Genomic DNA, 20463 nt, shown 5'->3' with positions numbered 1-20463 from the left:
CAAATCCCTGCCCTCAACCTCCCAAGTACATCATGCACTCACAAAGGTTCTGTGTGCCGTGGTCTGCATCTGCTTCCATGGTGCTCTCTATTGGAAACAGGTGTAATGCACTCTGATGCATCCCAGGTCCAGGATAAACAGAAATATTCTTTTCATTCATTCAATTCTCTTGATATTTCCTGGGAACACTTTGCGCTCAGTGCCCCACACTCATGACTGTTCCAACCACAGCAACCTATAAGTGTGACATAAGACTGCAATGGCTATATACGTGCTGTTGTACAGATCAACCCTAGGGCTAAGTCTGTGTTAAGGTAGGGGAGCTGCACGTTACTGCTAACATGATATTGTACAATACCCTGATAATCAATTCCACAGTTAAATTCTCACTCTCTCAATCACCCTTTCATTGAAAAGAAATTCTTAAAAACAACACCATACATTATCTTAACTATAACACTTTATTTTAAATGTAAACATTATGTTCCAATTAAAACTAATAATTAAAAACCCTAGGGTACACTCTAAACGGAACAATCTATTATGGAACATATCACTGAACAAAGTACTCTGACCATCACATATCTATTAACAATTATAATGCTATGTGTTTGTAAATCAGAAAATTGAGCTACAAAAAAAGAACCAATATGGAAGACAAGTTGAATAAAATTCTCAATTTGTATGTATATTGTATAAATATATACTTCAAAACCTTTGACTGATGTATGATTGTCATTTCGTGGTTTCAAGTTGAATGTGACTAACAGATAACAAATCTGAAAAAAAAAGATAACCTTGAACCATCTGAACAGTGCATATCACTCTGCTATGCCTATGGTAAATTTGTGACCATGGGGATAAACATTTATAACACGGTCTATGGTCAGGACGTGCAGTAACAATTGATGTTCTGACTGTGCCACGCAGTGTGTTATACTGGAAGATGCAATAACAAAGAACAGGAGGTAATAAATCTATTTACTGCACATTGACTCATGAGTCATGACTACTTTTCCTGATAATACTGATACTTTTTTTGAAGTAACAACCAAAATCTGGTGTCAAATGTTAGTTTTTAATAAGAGGTTTTAAAGTAAATGTATGTGTTGTGTTTAAGTTAATTACATTGATTGTTCAATTTAGCAGCTTATCGGAGCTGTCTGTGACTTTTAAACATAGACATGTGGGCGGTGTGGAGGCCTAGTGGTTAAAACATTCCCTCATCATGCCAAAGACCAAGATTTGATTCCCCACATGGATACAATGTGTGAAGGCTATTTCTGGTGTTCCCTGCCGTGATATTGCTGGAATATTGCTGAAAGTGGCATAAAACCTTTAAGTCAGTCAGAACACAGGTCAATGTGCTATTGTCATGATGGCTAACACATATCTAATATGTGTTTCCAGAAAGTTTATCTCGTAAGATACTAAAGCCAAAACTACAATAAAAGCTTAAACAAGATTCTTATAATGCCCAGCATCTTTCTTATTGCTAATTAAATAGTTTGGACCAACAGGATCACATTCGTTAAAGAAAAAGCATTCACTTATATTAAACAAACTAACACCATATATTTAATCAAAAAAGAATATTCCCAATATTTTTCAGCTGAGGTTTAACATGGGAATCGTTTTTCATGAACAATATACATTTCAAGCATTAGCACCTATTAAACTTATATAAAGTGTCCAGTAAGTGGACACTCTATGGAAACTAATCAACAAGCACAGTCCGGCTTCATGATGAGAGTCTGAAGACACTTGACAATCCTTAAACTGTAGGACAAACACAAATCAAAATACTAATGCACAATATAAATACAGGTAAAGAGGTACAACTCACACACTAAATGACAAAGGTATTCTATGGAATTTGTCTTTTGAAAAGAAATGCAAATTTATATCAATAAACATATGAAATACAGGGACGCAACCATGCTGTAAAATAGTTTCATAACTGACACAATATGGCAACAGTGCTAAGACAAATTAGACCTGTTGGGAGATGTAAAAATTATTGACACAATAAAAACACACGAAATATGACTTCTAAATTATTTAACCCTTTGATTCCTTATACAACCAGGTTGTGGATAAAATGATCCCACAGTGAGAACACACACACACCTTGATTCCTGTAGAAAATGATCTTTGGTGCAATAAGCAGTCTACACATTTTAAGAGTGTTAACTTCAGTACTTGCTTTTGGTCAAACAACAAAAACACCCAGCAAAATTACGACAAAATCTGACTCGTAAAGATTGAAATCAGAGTTAATATATATCATGCATGTTTTTAACAATATATGGAACATTTCCAGCAGGACTTGCAAGTGAAGTATAATACCTATAGCAGCATGATTACATAACTAGTATTGCCATGTACATTTGGAAACTTATATTGAAGAGGCCATTGTCCAAACACATCACATTAAGCGAAAATATACCCAAAACATGTAGTATTAAATTATTCAGTAAATCAACCTTGTAAATTGTTGTCAATGTGCATGCCAATATACACACATATTATGACAGTGACTAAATGGACAGCAAATGGAAACATTCAGATAAATGTTCAACAATGTAACTGAAGCATTAACAGCTGAAGGATAAGCAGAATATCTCAACACAAACAGGTTTTATAAAAGCAAAATATCTATATCTAAACTAGAAACAGAGACCATATATTGTTATATAGTCTCTGTTAGAAATGAATACACTTATCTAAAAGTACCATTAATATTGTATATAATAAATCTAATCATGTATAATCAACACTGGAGGTTGCAGCTCACATATAATGCTGTTATGGACAAAGCACCAGGCTGAAACCATTATGGATGACTAGAAAACATTCATTCACAAAACAACAAAGGAAGGAAGGAAGCAATGGAACCAAGACACAACAAATCAATTAATTTCTTCTGAGATGGACATAAAATATTTCTTGTTCAATGGTCTGATCGCGTCTTTACAAAATATGCCATCCTACAGGAAATGGCCAGTGGTTTTGAACAAAGGTCCGAGGGGTGAAAACGCTCACATAATTAATTTCCTAACAACAATAAGGTTTTCATAAGGTGAAACGACTGGTTAGATGTCAGAGAACCTTTGAATGTCTGAATAAGCCACTGCTTAACAAATGGAAACTCCTGAAGTAACAGCAGTCTGAAATGTCCTGTAAAAGGAGAACATTTACTCACAATAATGAACATACCTATCCTAAATACAAACAGTGACTTATAACATCTCATTTACCCTGCTCGCAACACATAAACTCCAAAAGCTATTGGCATCTGTGTCTCTGATCTTGCTTATTTAGTGCAAACCATATTCATATGCAGAATGAGGCAATGTCTTTGACTATCATGTTTTTTTCAGCAAGTTAGTTCTGACTGTAGTTTAGGAAGAACTGTATAATTTCAGAATTAATTTGTTAGAAACCTTTTGTTGACTTGCCATCCATGTAATACTGAATGAACTATTTGACTGGACAGTCTTTCTGCACTTAGAAATATGATATTGATAAGGAATATGTCACACTTTAATATGTTTTAAGTCAAGCTTTTCCGACTAACATGATCAGGCAGAAAACAGCATACAAAGATTCCTGTATCACACTGTGAGGTCAATATTTCTTTTATATTCCCTTGCACCTAGATTATGCAGATGAAGAGGAATGCAAAGGTGAAAGCCTATTGGTTGAGCAGCTATAGCAAAGCTGAGCATTCGAAGGGAGATAATACAGTCAAGTCTTTGGCAAATGTCCAGGCCACTGGGGCTTTTACAAAGTGGCTCAACTGCAAGCCTTGGTTTTCACAGCCTTCCTTTCACACTCAGTTCCACCTTGGATTAGCTCCCTTGCTTTAGTCATCACACCATTCATACATGGAAGATATTCTCCCCATTTTCCAAAGAAGCATCGCTCTGGAATGGAAAGTAACATTTGATGTATTTCCAAAAGATTTTATATGTACAGATGAGTATTTTATACACAGTTTCGCAACATACTGACTGAATATAACTGTCATCATAAATTACACAGTACACTCCATTTGTCGATCTGTGTGTGTGTGTGTGTGTGTGTGTGTGTGTGTGTGTGTGTGCGCGTACAAATGAGTGAGTAATAAAGTGAGGGGGGTGAAGGAAGAAAGAGAAAGAAATTTGTTTACATGATATGAATGTGAACATAAAACCCATAACACCGATTCTATGCCAGTAGCCTCATTCTTGTGGGGCCTTTATCAATAACAGTAAGGGTATTATTTGAGATATTTGATGCTCATTATAGACAATTTACTGAGTGATGATCATATATGGCAGTAAATACAAGTTGCACAGTATTTTCTAATGTAATGACTAAAAGGGGCTTACTAATAATTGTACTTTATCCTTGCAGGAGAAAATATTGGTGTGGTTAGGATGATACAGAAAAATTAGGCAATCTTTGAAGCCCTGGCCCATGGTGCAATTGTACGAAGCAACCTGACTGCTAAAACTGTCATAAGCAATGCTAAGGAATCAGACTTAGCATTAAGATAACGTTGATGGTTGGTTATCTAATGCCAAGAACTACATGTTATTGTTCAGACATATCTATGAGTGTCTCAGCAATATTCCACTATATGGCAACAGTCTGAGTCTTGAGTCTAGACCAGACAATTCAGTGATCAACATCATGAGCATCAATATATGCAATTGGGATATGATGACATGTGTCAACCACGTCAGCAAGAGCATCACCTTGCACAACAAATGATCATAGTTGTCTGGTGAAAGTAACTTCCCCATCTTATAATACAGTCATAGCCGAAAGATTGCTGATCATGACTTACCTTTTCCATTTGGTCTGCTACATGACTTAGTCATGGCAATCTCAGGTTTACACACTTTCAGGTCGCCTTTTTTCAGTTTTTTCACACGAGTTCTCTTGTTGGTGGTGGCATCACACTCACTCCAGTCACCTATATCATACTGGCATTCTACAACAGAAAGCAATACTCAACATTCATCTAATGTGATCAATTATGTGACTAAACATTACCCCTCTAAACATTATCTTAACTGTAAAACTGAAACGAACAAATAAGATAATGTAATGCAAGAATGTCATGAACAGATCAATGATTTGTCTCTAATTTACACTGGTTTGAGAGCAAGAAACCCATTCTGTGAGGGCAAAATGTGACACAATCAACCAAGTACTAATCCATCCAGCCATTTCTCTCAATGGTTGCTGGAGATCCGAGCACAACTGCAGTGTACCCAGAATTCCAAGCGGGTCGTTTAATCTGCAACTCCTGAAGAACTTTCAAAGTTTTGTCAAGCAAGTAAGAAATTGTCCATCAAATGTGAACTGAAAAGAAAAAAACTTCATTTGATGTCCAACTTGGATACCTAATAATTTGTAAAACATCATAAAAGAAAAACGTGGAAATTCAGTACTTGCCTCAGGTGGTAACAAAGTGACATGACGGGCATATGACAAGTGAAGACCAAGAGCCACATTTAGACTACTGTTGGTTATCACTCACAATATACATATTGACAATACAGCTCTCCTAAGTCCATTGATACGATAGTGAGTGCGTTTTTACACTGCACTCAGCAATATTCCTGCTATGTGGCAGCAGTTTGTAAATAATCGAGACTTGACCAGACAATCCAGTTATCGACAGCGTGAGTATTGATATGTGCAATTAGGTACCAATGACATGTGTCAACCAAGTCAGTGAGCCTGACCAGCCAATCCAGATAGTCGCCTCTTACGACCCAGTGTAGTCGCCTTTTATGGCAAGCATGGGTTGCTGAAGACCTGTTCAACCCTGGACCTTCACAGACTATAGGTAAGATTAGAGAATAGGTATATAACCATACACCATGCCATGATTTTGTACCTATCGTGGTACGTAGCTCTAGGTTCCGTACAATTCAGTTCAGTTCATTAACAACAAAATTTAATAGGATAAACGTTTTTGTGGAAAGGCACTGTCAGTTTGGCTAAAGCTGCAAGAAGAAATCTCCTTGGAATCGGGACCCAAATGAAAGTGCCTTTACTTAATCTTGTTCATCCAATACATACAGAATGTACCGTATTTTGAAAGGGAATTTCAGTGTATCAACCTGAAAACAAAATAATGTGGCATACCATTTCAGTAAAATGTGTCACTTTTGTTTAATATTCATTGCAACATGTTATAATCATACATGTTGCCTTCATTCAATCACTGAACATATACAGATATACAGGTTTGTTTGTTTTTTATAACACCTCACTCAGCAATATTCAAGCTGAAGGCAACAGGCTGTAAAATTGTGACAAGACCAAATAATCTGGTGATCCACATCATGACCATAGTTCAGGCAATTAGGATACAATGACATGTGTCAACTAAGTCAGTGAGTCTGGACACCCGATCCCGTTAGTTGCCTCTTATGACTAATATACAGGTACACAAGCTGGTAATTACAAACAGCCTCTTTTCTTTACTTTCGCTTTCATACTGTTCATATGTCGGCATGCAAGCACTTACATCAATTAACTTGACACTATGTATTTTGTACATATCTACAGTACATCTGGACCCCTGTAAACTGAATACGGTAAAGATAATCTGTCATACACACTTACTTCTCTTTCCTTTTTTACATTTCTTAGTGATCTGACGTTTGTTTGAACAGAACTTTTTATCTCCTTTGATTAAAGTATCCATTCTTGTCATAAGATGTGTTGTGGGGTGACAGGCAGACCAGCTCCCTTTACGGAACTTGCATGCTGAAAGAGTGAGGAGACATGAAAGAATACGGTTCCACAAAGCAATATCAACATATACAACAACAAATACGTCCTTTCCATTTTGTTGGTTGGTGTGTTGTTTAACACTGCACTCAGCAATATTCAACACTGCACTCAACAATATTCCAACTAAATAGCAGCAGTCTGTAAATTATCCAGTCTGGACAAGACAATCCCATGATCAATGGCACGAGCATCAATCTATGCAACTGGGATACAATGGCATGTACCACCTGAAGTGAGCCTGACCACCCGAACTCATCAGTCGCCTCTTACAACAAGCCTGGGTTGCTGGAATCCAGGAGAAATCCCTCCCCCACCCATTCAGACATATTCCTCCCCCTTCCTCCAAGAAACCAAAACATCCCAGACATTAATCCCCCATTCTTCACCTTTAATCTGACACCCATCCACCTCCCTCAAACCCCTGCTCATCTTCAGTTTTAGATTAAAGGTTCTTTAATTCATGAAATTTCAACCCTTACTCATTACAGAACTGCAAGCTTTCACAATGAAACATTAATTTGGAAATTATCTGTTTCCCAAATAATGGCAAAAGATCAAATAACTGAAGCATACTTACGTTTCCTACATTTGCGTTTCAATTCCTTTGTCGGAGCACATTTTTCTGGATCTCCCTGGACCAGATTCATTATCCTGGTCATAGTGTTGGTTCGTAGATCACACTGCTGCCAGTCTGCAAACTCGTACTTACATTCTGAAAATTAAAAAAAAAACAACACTGTGAGATAAACTAGAGAGGACAGGTGGGTAGAGAAAAGATTATGTAAAAAGTTAAGTTTGTATGTTTACTTGTAATCAGTAGCACTGCAATAATTATAACAGATAAAATGGTATCTGATGCAGATAAACCCATGGCTGACTTCTAACAAGAAGACACAGACATCAATATTCCCCCGCAAAGACAAAACACTATTCATGGATATGTCTACAAGTTATGATGGTGTCAAATGTTTTGGTGTGTATATGGCAAAGTGGAAGGAGAGTGTTCAAAGGTTTTAAGTTCTGCTCCAGAAAGGAGCACTGCCACTAAATTCAGTTGAAGCCAAACTTGTTGGCATGGAAGCACAAAAAATATTTTATTCAGAATTCAAAAACTATTAAAAGGCACTAGTATATCACCAGACCAATCTATCTGCAAAGTTTTATTGAAGAAATATTACAAGGTTTTATAGTTCTGCTCCTGCTCACCATCAAAATCATTTGAACTTCTTGCCATGGAAACAAAAATATTTAATTCAGAAATCCTTAGGGTAAAATTCAAACCTTAGATGCATCCAGGGTATAGTGGAGATTTATTGGCACGTATACCCTGGAGATACTGAGGATGTAGTACACCACCAAATCTATGTGCAATGTTTGGTGAAAAAATATTGAACAATTTTATGTACGTACGCCACGCACGCACGCACCACAGAGCCAGTCCCACTGTTGGTTCATATTTATCCAAACCAAAAACAGATCGCCTTCACTTGAAGTCACCATAAAAGACTAGTACAGAGTCATACAACAGCCTTCCACTTTACATTATGGATTGCTTTTAAAGTAAGTTCATAAAATAGCAGTATTTGCTACAGTATTAATCACATTAACCGTTTCAGTCCTACCTAGTAAAGTGTAATGAGAGCTGAAGCAAAGGGTTAAGAAAACTCATAAAAATGCAACTATTGCCTTTAATGTAAGGGAGACAAGTCTATATCCTCCTAGCACCCACAAGCTTACACCATCACAACCAGTTTGTTAGCACAAACATGTTACTTACGCTGGCATGCAAATTAGGTGGATCATGTTATGAACATATTAGCCCATCCACATGTCATGCACATTTTGATTGCATGAAGGCTAGTGTGAATAAAGATGGAAGTGTCCAAAAACATAAATGTAGATCGGTTATTCTATTCTAAAAACAATAACATCAAATGTACAGCTCAACAAGGACACCATGTACACAATGTACATGATTTCTGAAAACCTATCAGTAATGGGTGCATACATCTGTTGGTCTGAAAGCTTGATGCACTAAATCTTTTTGTCAGCTTATTGAACTATTCATCTCTGTCGTCACTGCATTCCATCATTTAAAAACAAGGACCCTTTCAAACAATCTTGTAACGTGTTAGAAAAGGTTAGAGAGAAAGTGAGTGAGTCTTCAGGGTTCTATGACCTGTCATCTCTGATGTGATGCAGATTTTGAAAGTTTACTACATTCATGAAACACAAGAGCACAAGATCTGTGACCAACACACCCACTAACTGTAATCGGCACAAACTAGGATTTAAATCCATAAACATAAAGATTTGTGAGTCTAAAGCATCAGCCCATAATGCTGAAGACCCAGGTTCAATTCCCAACATGAGTAAAATGCGTGATGCCAGTTTCTGGTGTCCATGACATTGCTGGAATATTGTTAAACGTGACATAACATCATACTCACTAATTAACTGATTTTAGTCTGTTGACAAGGGACCAGTGTTCAGGGGTCTATTCAATCCCATGGGAGGAAGGTGTAGATTTTCCTGTTTTTACTTACTCGTGTGTATTCTAGCAGCAGACAAAGCTGCTCTATGATGGCAGTCTCTGTTGACCTTTTTGATTGGATCACATGCATCTCGGTCGCCTCTTTTAAGGGTCATCGTGCGCTGCATCTTGTTAGTAACTGGATCACACTGGCTCCAAGGGCCCCGATTATACCTACAGGCTGCAATCAAGCAATGGTACAAACAAAGGGATAAGCACACAGATGTGTAAGTGCTGGGAGGGAAGCATTAGTTAACATATATACAGGAAGTGACTAAGAGTGTATTGTCAGACTTAGAAAATACAGTGATATTTTTTATCACTGATTATTATGAGAGTGTTCCAACCTGTCAGTCATTAATTATAACCCTTGATTCATTCTCTCTTTAAATTAGAGGTCAAATATTTTCATTTCAATTGTATTCCAAATAGGGGCATAGTAGTTCAAACAGTACATTATGAGTGGTAACTTAGACCAAACCAACTTGTTCTCAGTGTTTCATGTAATGTAATACAAACACAAAACAGCGATTTGAAACTGTTATTGTTTTTTTAAGCAACTTTTATCCCAAGTTGAATAAACTTTTGAGATTTAACTGTTAAACTGGTCAGGTAAAATTATGAGGATTCACAATCTTAATTTTACTCCATTTAATTTACATCTTCAGTTAAAGTGAAATTCATTAGTATCTTATCACAGCAAACAAACTATAAACATCCTCACTATCTCCAGGGTATACATTCCAATAAATCTCCACCATAACCCGTTCAGTCCTACATTGCATCCATCTACGGCTCGGCCTGATAATTTTATTACCTCCTTTGTTAGCTCCACATTCTCACAGTAGCTAATCAGCTAAGCCGCCATTACAACCAAGCTTGCCAGTGTCAACAAAGAGAGCAGTTGCAGCTATGAAGGTTTGTTCGCAGTGCAACTAAGATTTTGGGGAACCACACAGACTAATTGTGAAATCCGAAACACTTAAAGAAGAGTCATCAGAAGATGACATATCCCCCTAGCTCCCACATTTTGGAAGCACATATCAGTTAGTTGATGTATTTTTCGACTAAGTTTGAATCGTTTTCATGGAAATCATGAAAAATATAAATGCCAAATATCAGTGAACAAACGCCACCACTTCAAAATCTGCCTCATATATCTGAAAAGTTCAGTTGAAAGATATCAATTGGTATTCAAGTTGTGCTCAGGAAATGGAGCCCATCCCTCCCTTTTGAGACTAAATCCAAATTGTTTCTTCAAACCAAGAAAAATTTTCAACAGCTGCAAATAGCAAAAGGCACCACTTTAGGGATTGCCTCAAATATCTGCCAAGTTCTGTTGAAAGATATCAAATAGTTTTTGAGTTGTGCTCTTGAAACAGGAGCCATTCTTCAGTTTGGAGCCTAAATCTGAATCATTTAAATGGAAACTGATAAAACCAAAATGACAAAATCTGGAAATAGCAAAAGGTGCTGTTTGATATATGCGCCAATTTAGTTGAAATATTGAATGTTTTTTGAGTTGCGTGCCGAAAACAAAATGATTACGTACTGACGGACAGGCAGATGAGGCGTTGACTGTATGAAATGCAAAAGTGATTTGTGACTGGTACGCTGAACTTGACACCTGGTTGGATAAAAAGCCAGCCAAGGGAGGTAATGAAATGATCAGGCTGAGTAACAGATGCATCTAAGGCATAGTGGATATTTATTGGAACGTATACTCTGGAGATATTGAGGATGGACTATAGAAGGAAAAAAAAAAAATTAAGTTTGGAACCTTTAGTGTCAAATTCAACAGCTGAAAAGCAGATAATTAGAAGCATCAAGCACAGAGAGAAGATGATAATGTTTCTTTTAAACTGAATTGGATGAGAAGGGGTTCTTTACTGAACACACAATATTTATGTCTCTAAGGTGACAAGCTGTGTAGACTGACACTGAAACTGTTTTAATGGTGATGATAGGTATCCCCAAAACATTCATCACTGTTTCAGTGTTGACCGAGTGGACTTTCACGTCACACTTTGACTGACAGGTGTCGCTGACTACATAGGGACAGGAATGTATGGGCCTAGGCAGATGAGAAGTGAGATAAAAATTTCACAAGGCCATTTGTTAAAGCTTGTAGAGGACTGTGCCATGCCTGACTCAGAATTGTTCCTTGTGGAATATTTGCATGGTCAGATAGTCAAGTATGTCAGTTTATCCCCAGTACAAGAGCTAAATATTTTTTTCAGGAAGATTCTTTAACCAGAAAGACCTGTAGCAACCTTTACAAGAAAGTAATACACTCTTCAAATTGAATGGCTACACTTCTGCTTTGGGAAATTTAGATCAACTTTAATTCACATCTAGGCCTCATGTTTAATGCTATCACTTCCCATGAACAAAACATGTGTCACATGAAGTGCGAATTTAAAACAGAAAACTTTGTATTTGTAGCCAATGAGATGTTCTCGATCTGCACTTCGGGGCCTTCAATTTTAGCCAATCATATCCTTTGATATTTCTAGTCAGAACATGGCTGCTAACTCTTATAATCATGACATATCCAACTGAAGGACTGGATTACTGGACACTGTACCTCTGAATCAAACCTGTGTCTTCAGTATGACGAGCAAACACTTTAACCACAATGCTATCACACCGCCCTATTTTGTGAAGAAACTAAGGGCACATCTGCATGACACAGAGGTGGAATCTGTGTCTGTGATCATTGTGACAAAATGGGGACACCAGACTCCCTAAATATGAAATGTTATGGACATGCAACTACTGTGGACATTGTAACCTAAAACTTAAAATTTCCTATTTACAGAAAATATGACCATTTTTTAATATAATAAACTGACATTGGACACTGTAATCTTTAAATATCACACAATGTATAAATTACGAATGTCAAAGCAGTCATGCAAATATGTATCATTAGCAGCACAAGCAACATTTGTTAGCAGAAAAATATTTCAAGGTAGCATACCTTTTCTACTGGATTTCCGCTTCCTGCATCGCCTCTGCCTGGTTTTGCTTGGTGCACACTGGCCGCTGCCTTTGACGAGGGTTAGTGTCCGAGTCATCTTCTTTGTCATAGGATCGCATTCACTCCAGTTTCCTTTCTGGTACTTGCAAGCTGGTAAAAATGAGTAAGTGAGTGAGTCAATCAGTTCTGGTAAAGATGAGTAAGTGAGTGAGTCAATCAGTTCTGGTAAAGATGAGTAAGTGAGTGAATCAGCTCTGTTAAAGATGAGTGAGTGAGTGAATCAGTTCTAGTCAAAATGAGTAAGCAAGTCATTCAGTTCTGGTAAAGATGAGTAAGTGAATCAATTCTTGTAAAGACGAGTGAGTGAGTGAGTAAGTCAATCAGTTCTGGTAAAGATGAGTAAGTGAGTCAGTCAGTCCTGGTTCAGATGAGTAAGAATCAGTCAGTTCTGGTAAAGATGACTAAGTGAGCCAGTTAGTCAGTTCTGGTAAAGATGATTAAGTCAGTTAGTCAGTCAGTTCCTTTGCACATAGCTATGACATCACATCTGGATGAATACTTTCTGGGACTTGGCACAAATTCTTGCCACCACTTCCACAGACTAAACCACCCGTTAACACCCACTGTATCTAATAACATATACACACACACACTCAAGCTCCTACTGACCCACAACAAACAGTGCTACACTCTTTGACAAACACTAACCCGTCTGATGGTTCCAATTGTACCAAGGGGCATAGCTGCCATTATTTAAAAAAAAAGCCTGCCCTTACACATGACTGTTGGGCAAGCCCTCAACACAATCGAAATATAGAGCTTTGCAATCTATTGGACTTAGACAAAAAAATGGCTTGTTTCACACCTGGCCCCATTATCTGCCACCCAACAAACCACCAATCAATGGTGACATGTGATTAAGAACTACAGGATGGGATGAGATGCCAAGCAATGGCTCCAGGTTTTAACGAAAACCCTTGAAATATGGACGATGATGTCCAAATGTGCCATACAAAGGTCATGTCACAACATCTGATTACACACTTTGGATCAATCTTCAAATGTTTATATAGAGACGATATATACTCATACATGGTCTCTAGGGTTAGGAAGGGTCCAAATGTTTTACCCTTATTACCCTACGCTACCCAGATATCTGTCCTATTAACTCCTGACATCAAATTTTGAAAGAAATGGAAATATTCTTCTGCTCAGAGGCTAAAATTTTGAGTTTTCAATTTCTTAACCATCTATCACATTCAGAAAAAGTAACTGTAATTGCATCCAAACCTTCAAGGAATACAACCTTTCAATCATGAAAGAATAATATAGTCACATGATAATAATGGGTCTTGATGGATACCTGGGTCCAACTCATTACCCACCCTTACCGGGTATCCGGGTTATACCTCACAGCCTTTATAGTTTCTGGTTAGTACTAGAAGACTATATCATCAATATCCCCCAATATGGAAAAATAGTCTTCATGAAAATGTCTACTAGTTATCATGTCAAATGTTTTGACAAAGTGGATGGAGAGTATTGAAAATACTGCCCACAAGGCAAACGTACACCACCAGAAACATTGAAAGGTTTTACAGTCCTGCTCTGGAAAAAAACACTACCATCACATTCAGTCAAAGTCAAACTTGTCATGAAAACACACAAATATATTTTATTAAGGAATCTAAGACTATCAAAAGGCACCAGTACAATATTAGGCATGACAGAGACTACGACCAAAACCTCTATGCACACAATTATACTTAGTTTGAGAGAGACGGGTGATGGCGTCTTAACACCTTTCTGTGTCAATCACCATCCACACATAATAATCAGAGGCAAATCTCATTCAACTCTTGACGAACTATGAGGTTAGAATCTTTATGCTCTTTATGTAACTCTTATCTGCATTGTGAACTGTGGCATATCCAGCTTGACATCCTCATGCTTTCAGCTTCAGATAGTTATACTGTATTCAATATTTAAGGTCATATTATTATTGTAATCATGAATATACGTAAATAAAGTTTTCAAGCATCATTCTACAATTCTGAGTTTCCTGTTTGAGAAGTGTCTCAACATGAATTGATGACCATTTTCCCACAGTCTATTAGACATGTATCCAACACTGACTGGGGCTGTTCAGATGTGCACCAGTCGTCAGGGCAATAATATTTCAGTGATAATTTCCAAATAAAATAAATATAAAAAACAAGATGTAACTGCTTAAGACTGGTGACCATAGTACAGTCCGCTTTTCTCATTCAAGGACAGTATTTCTTTCTTATCCACCAACCTATTTTTCAATACAACCTGGGAGCAAGGCTAGGGTCAGTTATGTTTGAACACCATTTCAGTGAGTGATCAAGTTTTTCACCGCTTGTTGCTATCACGGTGGGGAACACCAGAAATAGGCTTCACACGTGGTACTCATGTCTGGAATCACACCTTGATCTTCAGTGTGACAAGGAAATGCATTAACAACTTGACTACCCCACAGCCCCAGAATCCATCTGAACACTACATCAAAAACATAACAAAATGTCAACTTTATTATGAGTGATGCATGTCTTATGGAGTGAATGAGTGAGTAAGTATTTAAGAGAGCCTACCCACTAGATACGAAACCATACTCAACACACCTCACTCACACACAGGAGCCAGTCTGCAATGACAGATCCTTGTGGTTAGCACCAGTGCAAGCAGATATAGGTACTGATACTCTCTTAACTTATGGCATCACATGTTTGTGGGAAATAACTAATGTAGATCTGTGTACATGTATCAAACAGTCTACATGTTTAAGTTTGAGCAGATACATTGGATTAGGTCCATGTGTTAAATGGTGCTGATATGTATGGGTACTTTAAGTTACGAGGGAGTGAAGTTTAATGCTGCTTTTAGCAACATTCAAGTAATATCATCCCAGGGACACCAGAAATAGAAATGGGGGTTCACACGTGTATGGAATGGAACCCAGATCTTCAGCGTGATGAGCAGCCGCTTTAACCACTTGGATACCCTACCACCCCTTTCAGTTGTAAACTACCATGTAGGTATGAATATGAGTGTTCAGGTATGTTTAACAGTGTAAAAGATGAGGGTCAGCATATGTGTTGGATGTGTTCATCTGATAGTAGGTATGCAAAATCGTGTTTTGATGGATGCAGATGTTGGACCAAGGGTGCCCATGATAGCACTACCAGAACCCATCTGGATATCTTTTTCTGCCTCCTTTTTCATATTTTCAAATTTTTTTTTTTTGTAAATGCTTTTAATCATGACGACTGAAACTAAACAAAAGTGGCATTTGATCATATATTTACCTCCTCATAAACTGGAAATTGTAGGAATAGTGTTACACTCTACAAAAGACACAAAATATACCTACCTGATTATTGACTAAATGGTAAAATGAAATTGTCCAAATGATGTTCAAGTCTGATGTTTTGCCTGTCACCGTCAGGATGGTCAGTGAAACAATGATGCCACCTGATTGGTTGAGACAGACACACTTGTGCCTAAACACACCAATTGTCTATAATGTCAGACAAAGACTAAACAGACTGACTGATTTTGTTGGGCAGATATCTCTGATTGAAAAATTCTTTTCAGGTGTTTCTAAATAAGTCTAATTCCATTCAGGTGTGTGCAGGTATGCTTAATTCTGTTCATATGTGCTTAGGTATGCTTAATTCTATCAATGTATGCTTAAATGATTTCAGGTGTGTGAAAGTAAGTTCAACTGAGTAAAGATATATTCAGATATGTCCAGGTGTGCTTAAGGTATGTTTAGATGTGCTCGAGTGAATGTGTTCAGTTTTATGTCACTTTTAGCAATCTTCCAGCAATATGACAGCAAGAGACACCATAGTGAGTTTAGTTTTAGTGATCAATAGCATTAGCATTGATCTGTGCAATTAGGAACCGATGACGTGTCAACCAAGTCAGCAAGTCTGACCACCCAATTCAGTTAACCGCCTCTTACAACAAGCATTGTTACTGAAAGCCGACATTCTAGCCCAGACCTCTGCAGGAAGACGCCAGAAATGAGCTTCACACATTGTACTCATTTGGGAAATCAAACCCAAGCATTTGGTGTGACAAGCGAATGATTTAACTCCACGACTACCTTACCACCCCTGCATGTGTTTGAGGTGTTCAGGTGCATGTAAGTATGCTTAATTGTTTCCCTGTGTTTGTAAGTAAGTTTAATTCCATCCAGGTGTGTGCAAGTATGTTTGTGTTAAGGTGTGTTAAGACATGCACATGTCTGATACTAGAACACCACCAGTTATGACAAACATCAAATGTTCAGGCATATTTTTATTGCAGCAGAATAGAACAGAACAGAAAAGAAAAGAAAAGAAAAGAAAAAAAGACTGTTTCGTAACCTGACCTTAAGACATGGCCTACTTAGAATAATCACCTAAGATACTGTTTTCATGTCTGTGTTGCCACCTTTCTCATACTGCTTTAATATCAAAAGAACCCAAAAATAAATAATTTCATTAAGTCAACATGTAAAATACTGCTTAAGATATATTTAGTTTGATTCTACTGTACTGAACAAAATAAGAAAGGTTTTACGATATATTTCATTCATTAACAGTTTCACTTAATGGGTGAAGTGTTAACAATCTAAATGGTGTTCTTACGTGTAAATTTCACCAAAAACAAAAAATTGTTGAAATAATATTTCTTGATTTCTTGTCAAAACACCTAAATTCAAATCAGCACACCTTTTTCCAATAAGATAGTATGATTAACAAGGGAGACAATTCTAGGGCTCTACAACAACTTCATTACATTGAATCCCAACATTCAGTATAAATACTAACACTGTTAACAAGGATGTGACAACACTGTGTTCACTATGTAAAGAAGTTATATATCCATAGACTTCTCTCCCTTGTTCATCAACTTCTGAAAGGCCATTTTCGAGGAGAGTATTGAAAGATCATGAAAGTGAAGCGTAGAGAGGTATAGTCATCCTTTTCACATGTTTTCTCCTCCAGTTTCCTCTCCGCCATGTTTTCCATGTCTGCCATGTTTTCCATGTCTGCCATGTTTATTGTGACCATGCCCATGTTTCCCAGGTATGCATTTCTTTGTCTGGGTTCTTTCAGGGTCACACATATCCTTGTTTCCTGAGATCAAGTGCCTCACCTTGGTTTTTGTTTTCTTTTCAGCATCACATTTTCCATACTGAGCTTTAGAGTATTTGCATTTTCCTAAAATAACAACAATAACACAACTGTTATGTTATGACAATTCAATCTTTTAACATGGATCTCTAAAAACAGCATAAAGGACTTCAGACACATAAGTGACAGGAAATTAAAACTTAAAACGATTGCAATGTAGCAATTCAGTTCTTCCCTAAAAGATGATATATGAGAGAGTGAAGATGGTTTTACACTGCCTTTTAGAATTATTCCAGCAATATTGCAGTTGGCCGGGAAACCAGAACTGAGCTAAACACATTGTGCCAAGGTGGAGCATTATACCTGGACATTCAGCTTGTTGAGCAACTTAACATTTTTTGAGCAGCATGTCATGTGCCCATATTGGACATACCGTATATCTTAACGAAAATATGAATGCCAATGTAAATATAAGGATGCCACAACTGCCTTGCTGAAAATATTATCAGACTTTGAGCTCAGTGTTTAGACAAACTGATTAAATTACATGTTTTAGTCAGGACCAACAACCTGAATATTGACCATGTGAAGCGTACGAACATCAAAGGATGTAGATGGGTTAAACAGATCAAAGCCAAAACATGCCACATGTTATTTTGCATTAGGTAATCCAACTGTACATGAAATTTCAAAATGAAACATGGAAGCATGGATAAGCAGTGGCCAATTAAATTACAATATGGCTGCCACAGCAGCCATGTTTAACATAAAAAATCATTGTGTAAGGAATCTTTCAAAAAATCTTCATATCAAACAGAAGTTTACACTTTGTAGACCTGGCAGTTTCAGAGCATATGTTACAGTGGTGGTCTAATTGATTAAAATAATTGAAGAATGGTTGCAATAACTAGACAACTGAGCAATCAGTCATGTTTTCTCATAATCGAACTCAAACAAACTTAGAACACTTGTTTGAATTAACAACATTTTCTCAAGGCTGGTTTTATCTGTTACATTTCATAAGTGCTACAAGCTTGTTTTAAATCATCACTGAAGTTACCTGAAAGAATTCACAAAATTTATGTTCCAAACATACTTGCAAAACTTTGCAAGAAAACACCCGATGAAAGACACGTTTTTTCATGCATGCACAAACAACCAGGAAAATTTGATACATGACACTAACCAATTATCTTCACTGATTGATTGGTTGGAATGAACCAATCATCTATCATGAGATTTTAACCAATTCCCAACACTAACATTTTAATCTCTGAAATGGCTTAATGAACTGTCTAACAATTTGCTGTGCTTTTGTCACATTAACAAAAAAAATAGCGCACATGAGTCTCACCTTTGCATGGAACAGTGTCCTTCAATTCCTCTTCACACGTGGCATCTTTTACAGCTTTTTTGAGATTAAGGACACGGCTCCGAGTGTATGTTGTTTCATTACATTTGCCATAATGAGTCTTATAATCATAATGACATCCTGGAACTGAATGGTATTATTGTGCAAAGTCGGAATCTCTTAGTTCGCAGAACATAAATGTCAACCAACCAAAAAAAGAAGCCTCGATCTAAGCACTATTTTAGCACACTTCTTATTTGGGTTGGTTACATGTTTGTTCCTCTCATACGCTGATGACAAGCTAAGCCTGAGTAACCTTCTCTTGGTTTCCAGTTTCAACCAATCAAAATGCAGATTAATCACAAGTGTTTCATATGATCTGACCAAAAGAATGACCGTAACAGACACTTTCAATAAACCAAGAAAAAATTTGGCTTTGTAGCGCAAAGCAGCGAACAGCACAGGTACAAGATGGCATGCAATGCTGTCTGACCTTTTTTGCATTTGCGCGTTATAGTCTTTACAGGTGAGCATCGCGAACTGCCAGTCTTCAGGGTCATGGTACGGGTTTGCAGATTGGTTTCTTCACTGCATTCACTCCAGTCGTTTTTCTCATACTTGCATTTCTCTCCTGCAACTGTAATGTGCAACATTTGCCGATTCAAGCTATCCATTCTGACCCTAACTTTGTAAGTGAGTGAGGTACATGGGTTCAAAGCCATCATGAACAGTATTTGAATATTGTAGAACCATTTCACCTCAACAGTGGAGGAATACCCATAATATGGTCTTACACTGCTTTTAGCAATATTCCAGCAATATCAAGGCAAGCGAAACCTGGGTCTTTGCCATGATGAGTAAATGCTTTAAGAACTAGGCATCACCCTGAACACCTATTGTGTACATGGCTACAAATTTTACACTCAGCAGAACTAGCAGAGTGAATATATCATTGGCTAGTAAGAACAACAGCATGGGGTGGAAATTACCCATTGGCCAATGTCCCTGTCCACAGTGTTTTTCTGTCAGGTAAGCAAATTTGTATATCATCTGTACCAGTGTACACTTGACTTTCCAATGTTAATGACATAAAATATAAACAAAAAATCGGCAGGTATAGGGAAAAAATTATCACAAGTGATTTTACATGTGCCACAAGTTATTTCTCCATCTCTGCACTGATGGGCCAAGTCCAAGGAATATTCTCTTTACAGCATTTACATGTTCTCTACAGCATATCACAGCGCCATAAGTTGCTGTCGCATACACTTGGAGGACTTAAGTCAGTGCTGTTGAAAATGAGAGTAAATTAAACATAAGACAGAACAATTTGAGTGTTCTATCAGGACCAATCCACAAAGCAATCAGAGCACTGCATCAATGTAAGCTTACAATAAACAAAATAATTCTGATCTCGTAATGTTACGAACACATTGAGGATTGGTACCCAGGAGTGTATATAATATGTTCAGAAATTTGGAAATGTTATCACAAGAATTATAGTCCCTTAGCATATATTATAGTCTGTCTGCAGTGAACACATACAGATGAATTTAACTTTATACAAAAAAGCAAATGAAATAAAGTGAAATTAAGACTGCAAATCCTCATAATCTTACCTTGCAAAATGAACATTTAAAGA

At 37.2% G+C, this 20463-nt stretch overlaps 1 protein-coding gene across 2 annotated transcripts in view; it reads right to left on the bottom strand.

Moving 5' to 3' along the window:
- Positions 1-447: 447 nt before the first annotated feature.
- Positions 448-20463, bottom strand: part of LOC137286909 (spondin-1-like) — a 42857-nt gene continuing 22841 nt past the window's right edge. The window contains exons 4-10 of one of the 2 annotated variants that reach the window (XM_067818931.1): positions 19315-19458; positions 12321-12470; positions 9351-9518; positions 7382-7516; positions 6634-6777; positions 4838-4984; positions 448-3929 (exon numbers count right to left, since the gene is read on the bottom strand). In XM_067818931.1, the coding sequence (XP_067675032.1) occupies positions 3799-3929; positions 4838-4984; positions 6634-6777; positions 7382-7516; positions 9351-9518; positions 12321-12470; positions 19315-19458 (1019 nt within the window). In that variant the 3' untranslated portion in view covers positions 448-3798. The remainder of the gene's footprint in view (positions 3930-4837; positions 4985-6633; positions 6778-7381; positions 7517-9350; positions 9519-12320; positions 12471-19314; positions 19459-20463) is intronic. The other variant, XM_067818932.1, reaches the window with a different exon arrangement.

The sequence above is a fragment of the Haliotis asinina genome, chromosome 6 (genome assembly GCF_037392515.1).
Source record: "Haliotis asinina isolate JCU_RB_2024 chromosome 6, JCU_Hal_asi_v2, whole genome shotgun sequence".
NCBI lineage: Eukaryota > Metazoa > Mollusca > Gastropoda > Lepetellida > Haliotidae > Haliotis > Haliotis asinina.
This window is presented reverse-complemented; position numbering and strand designations above follow the sequence as displayed.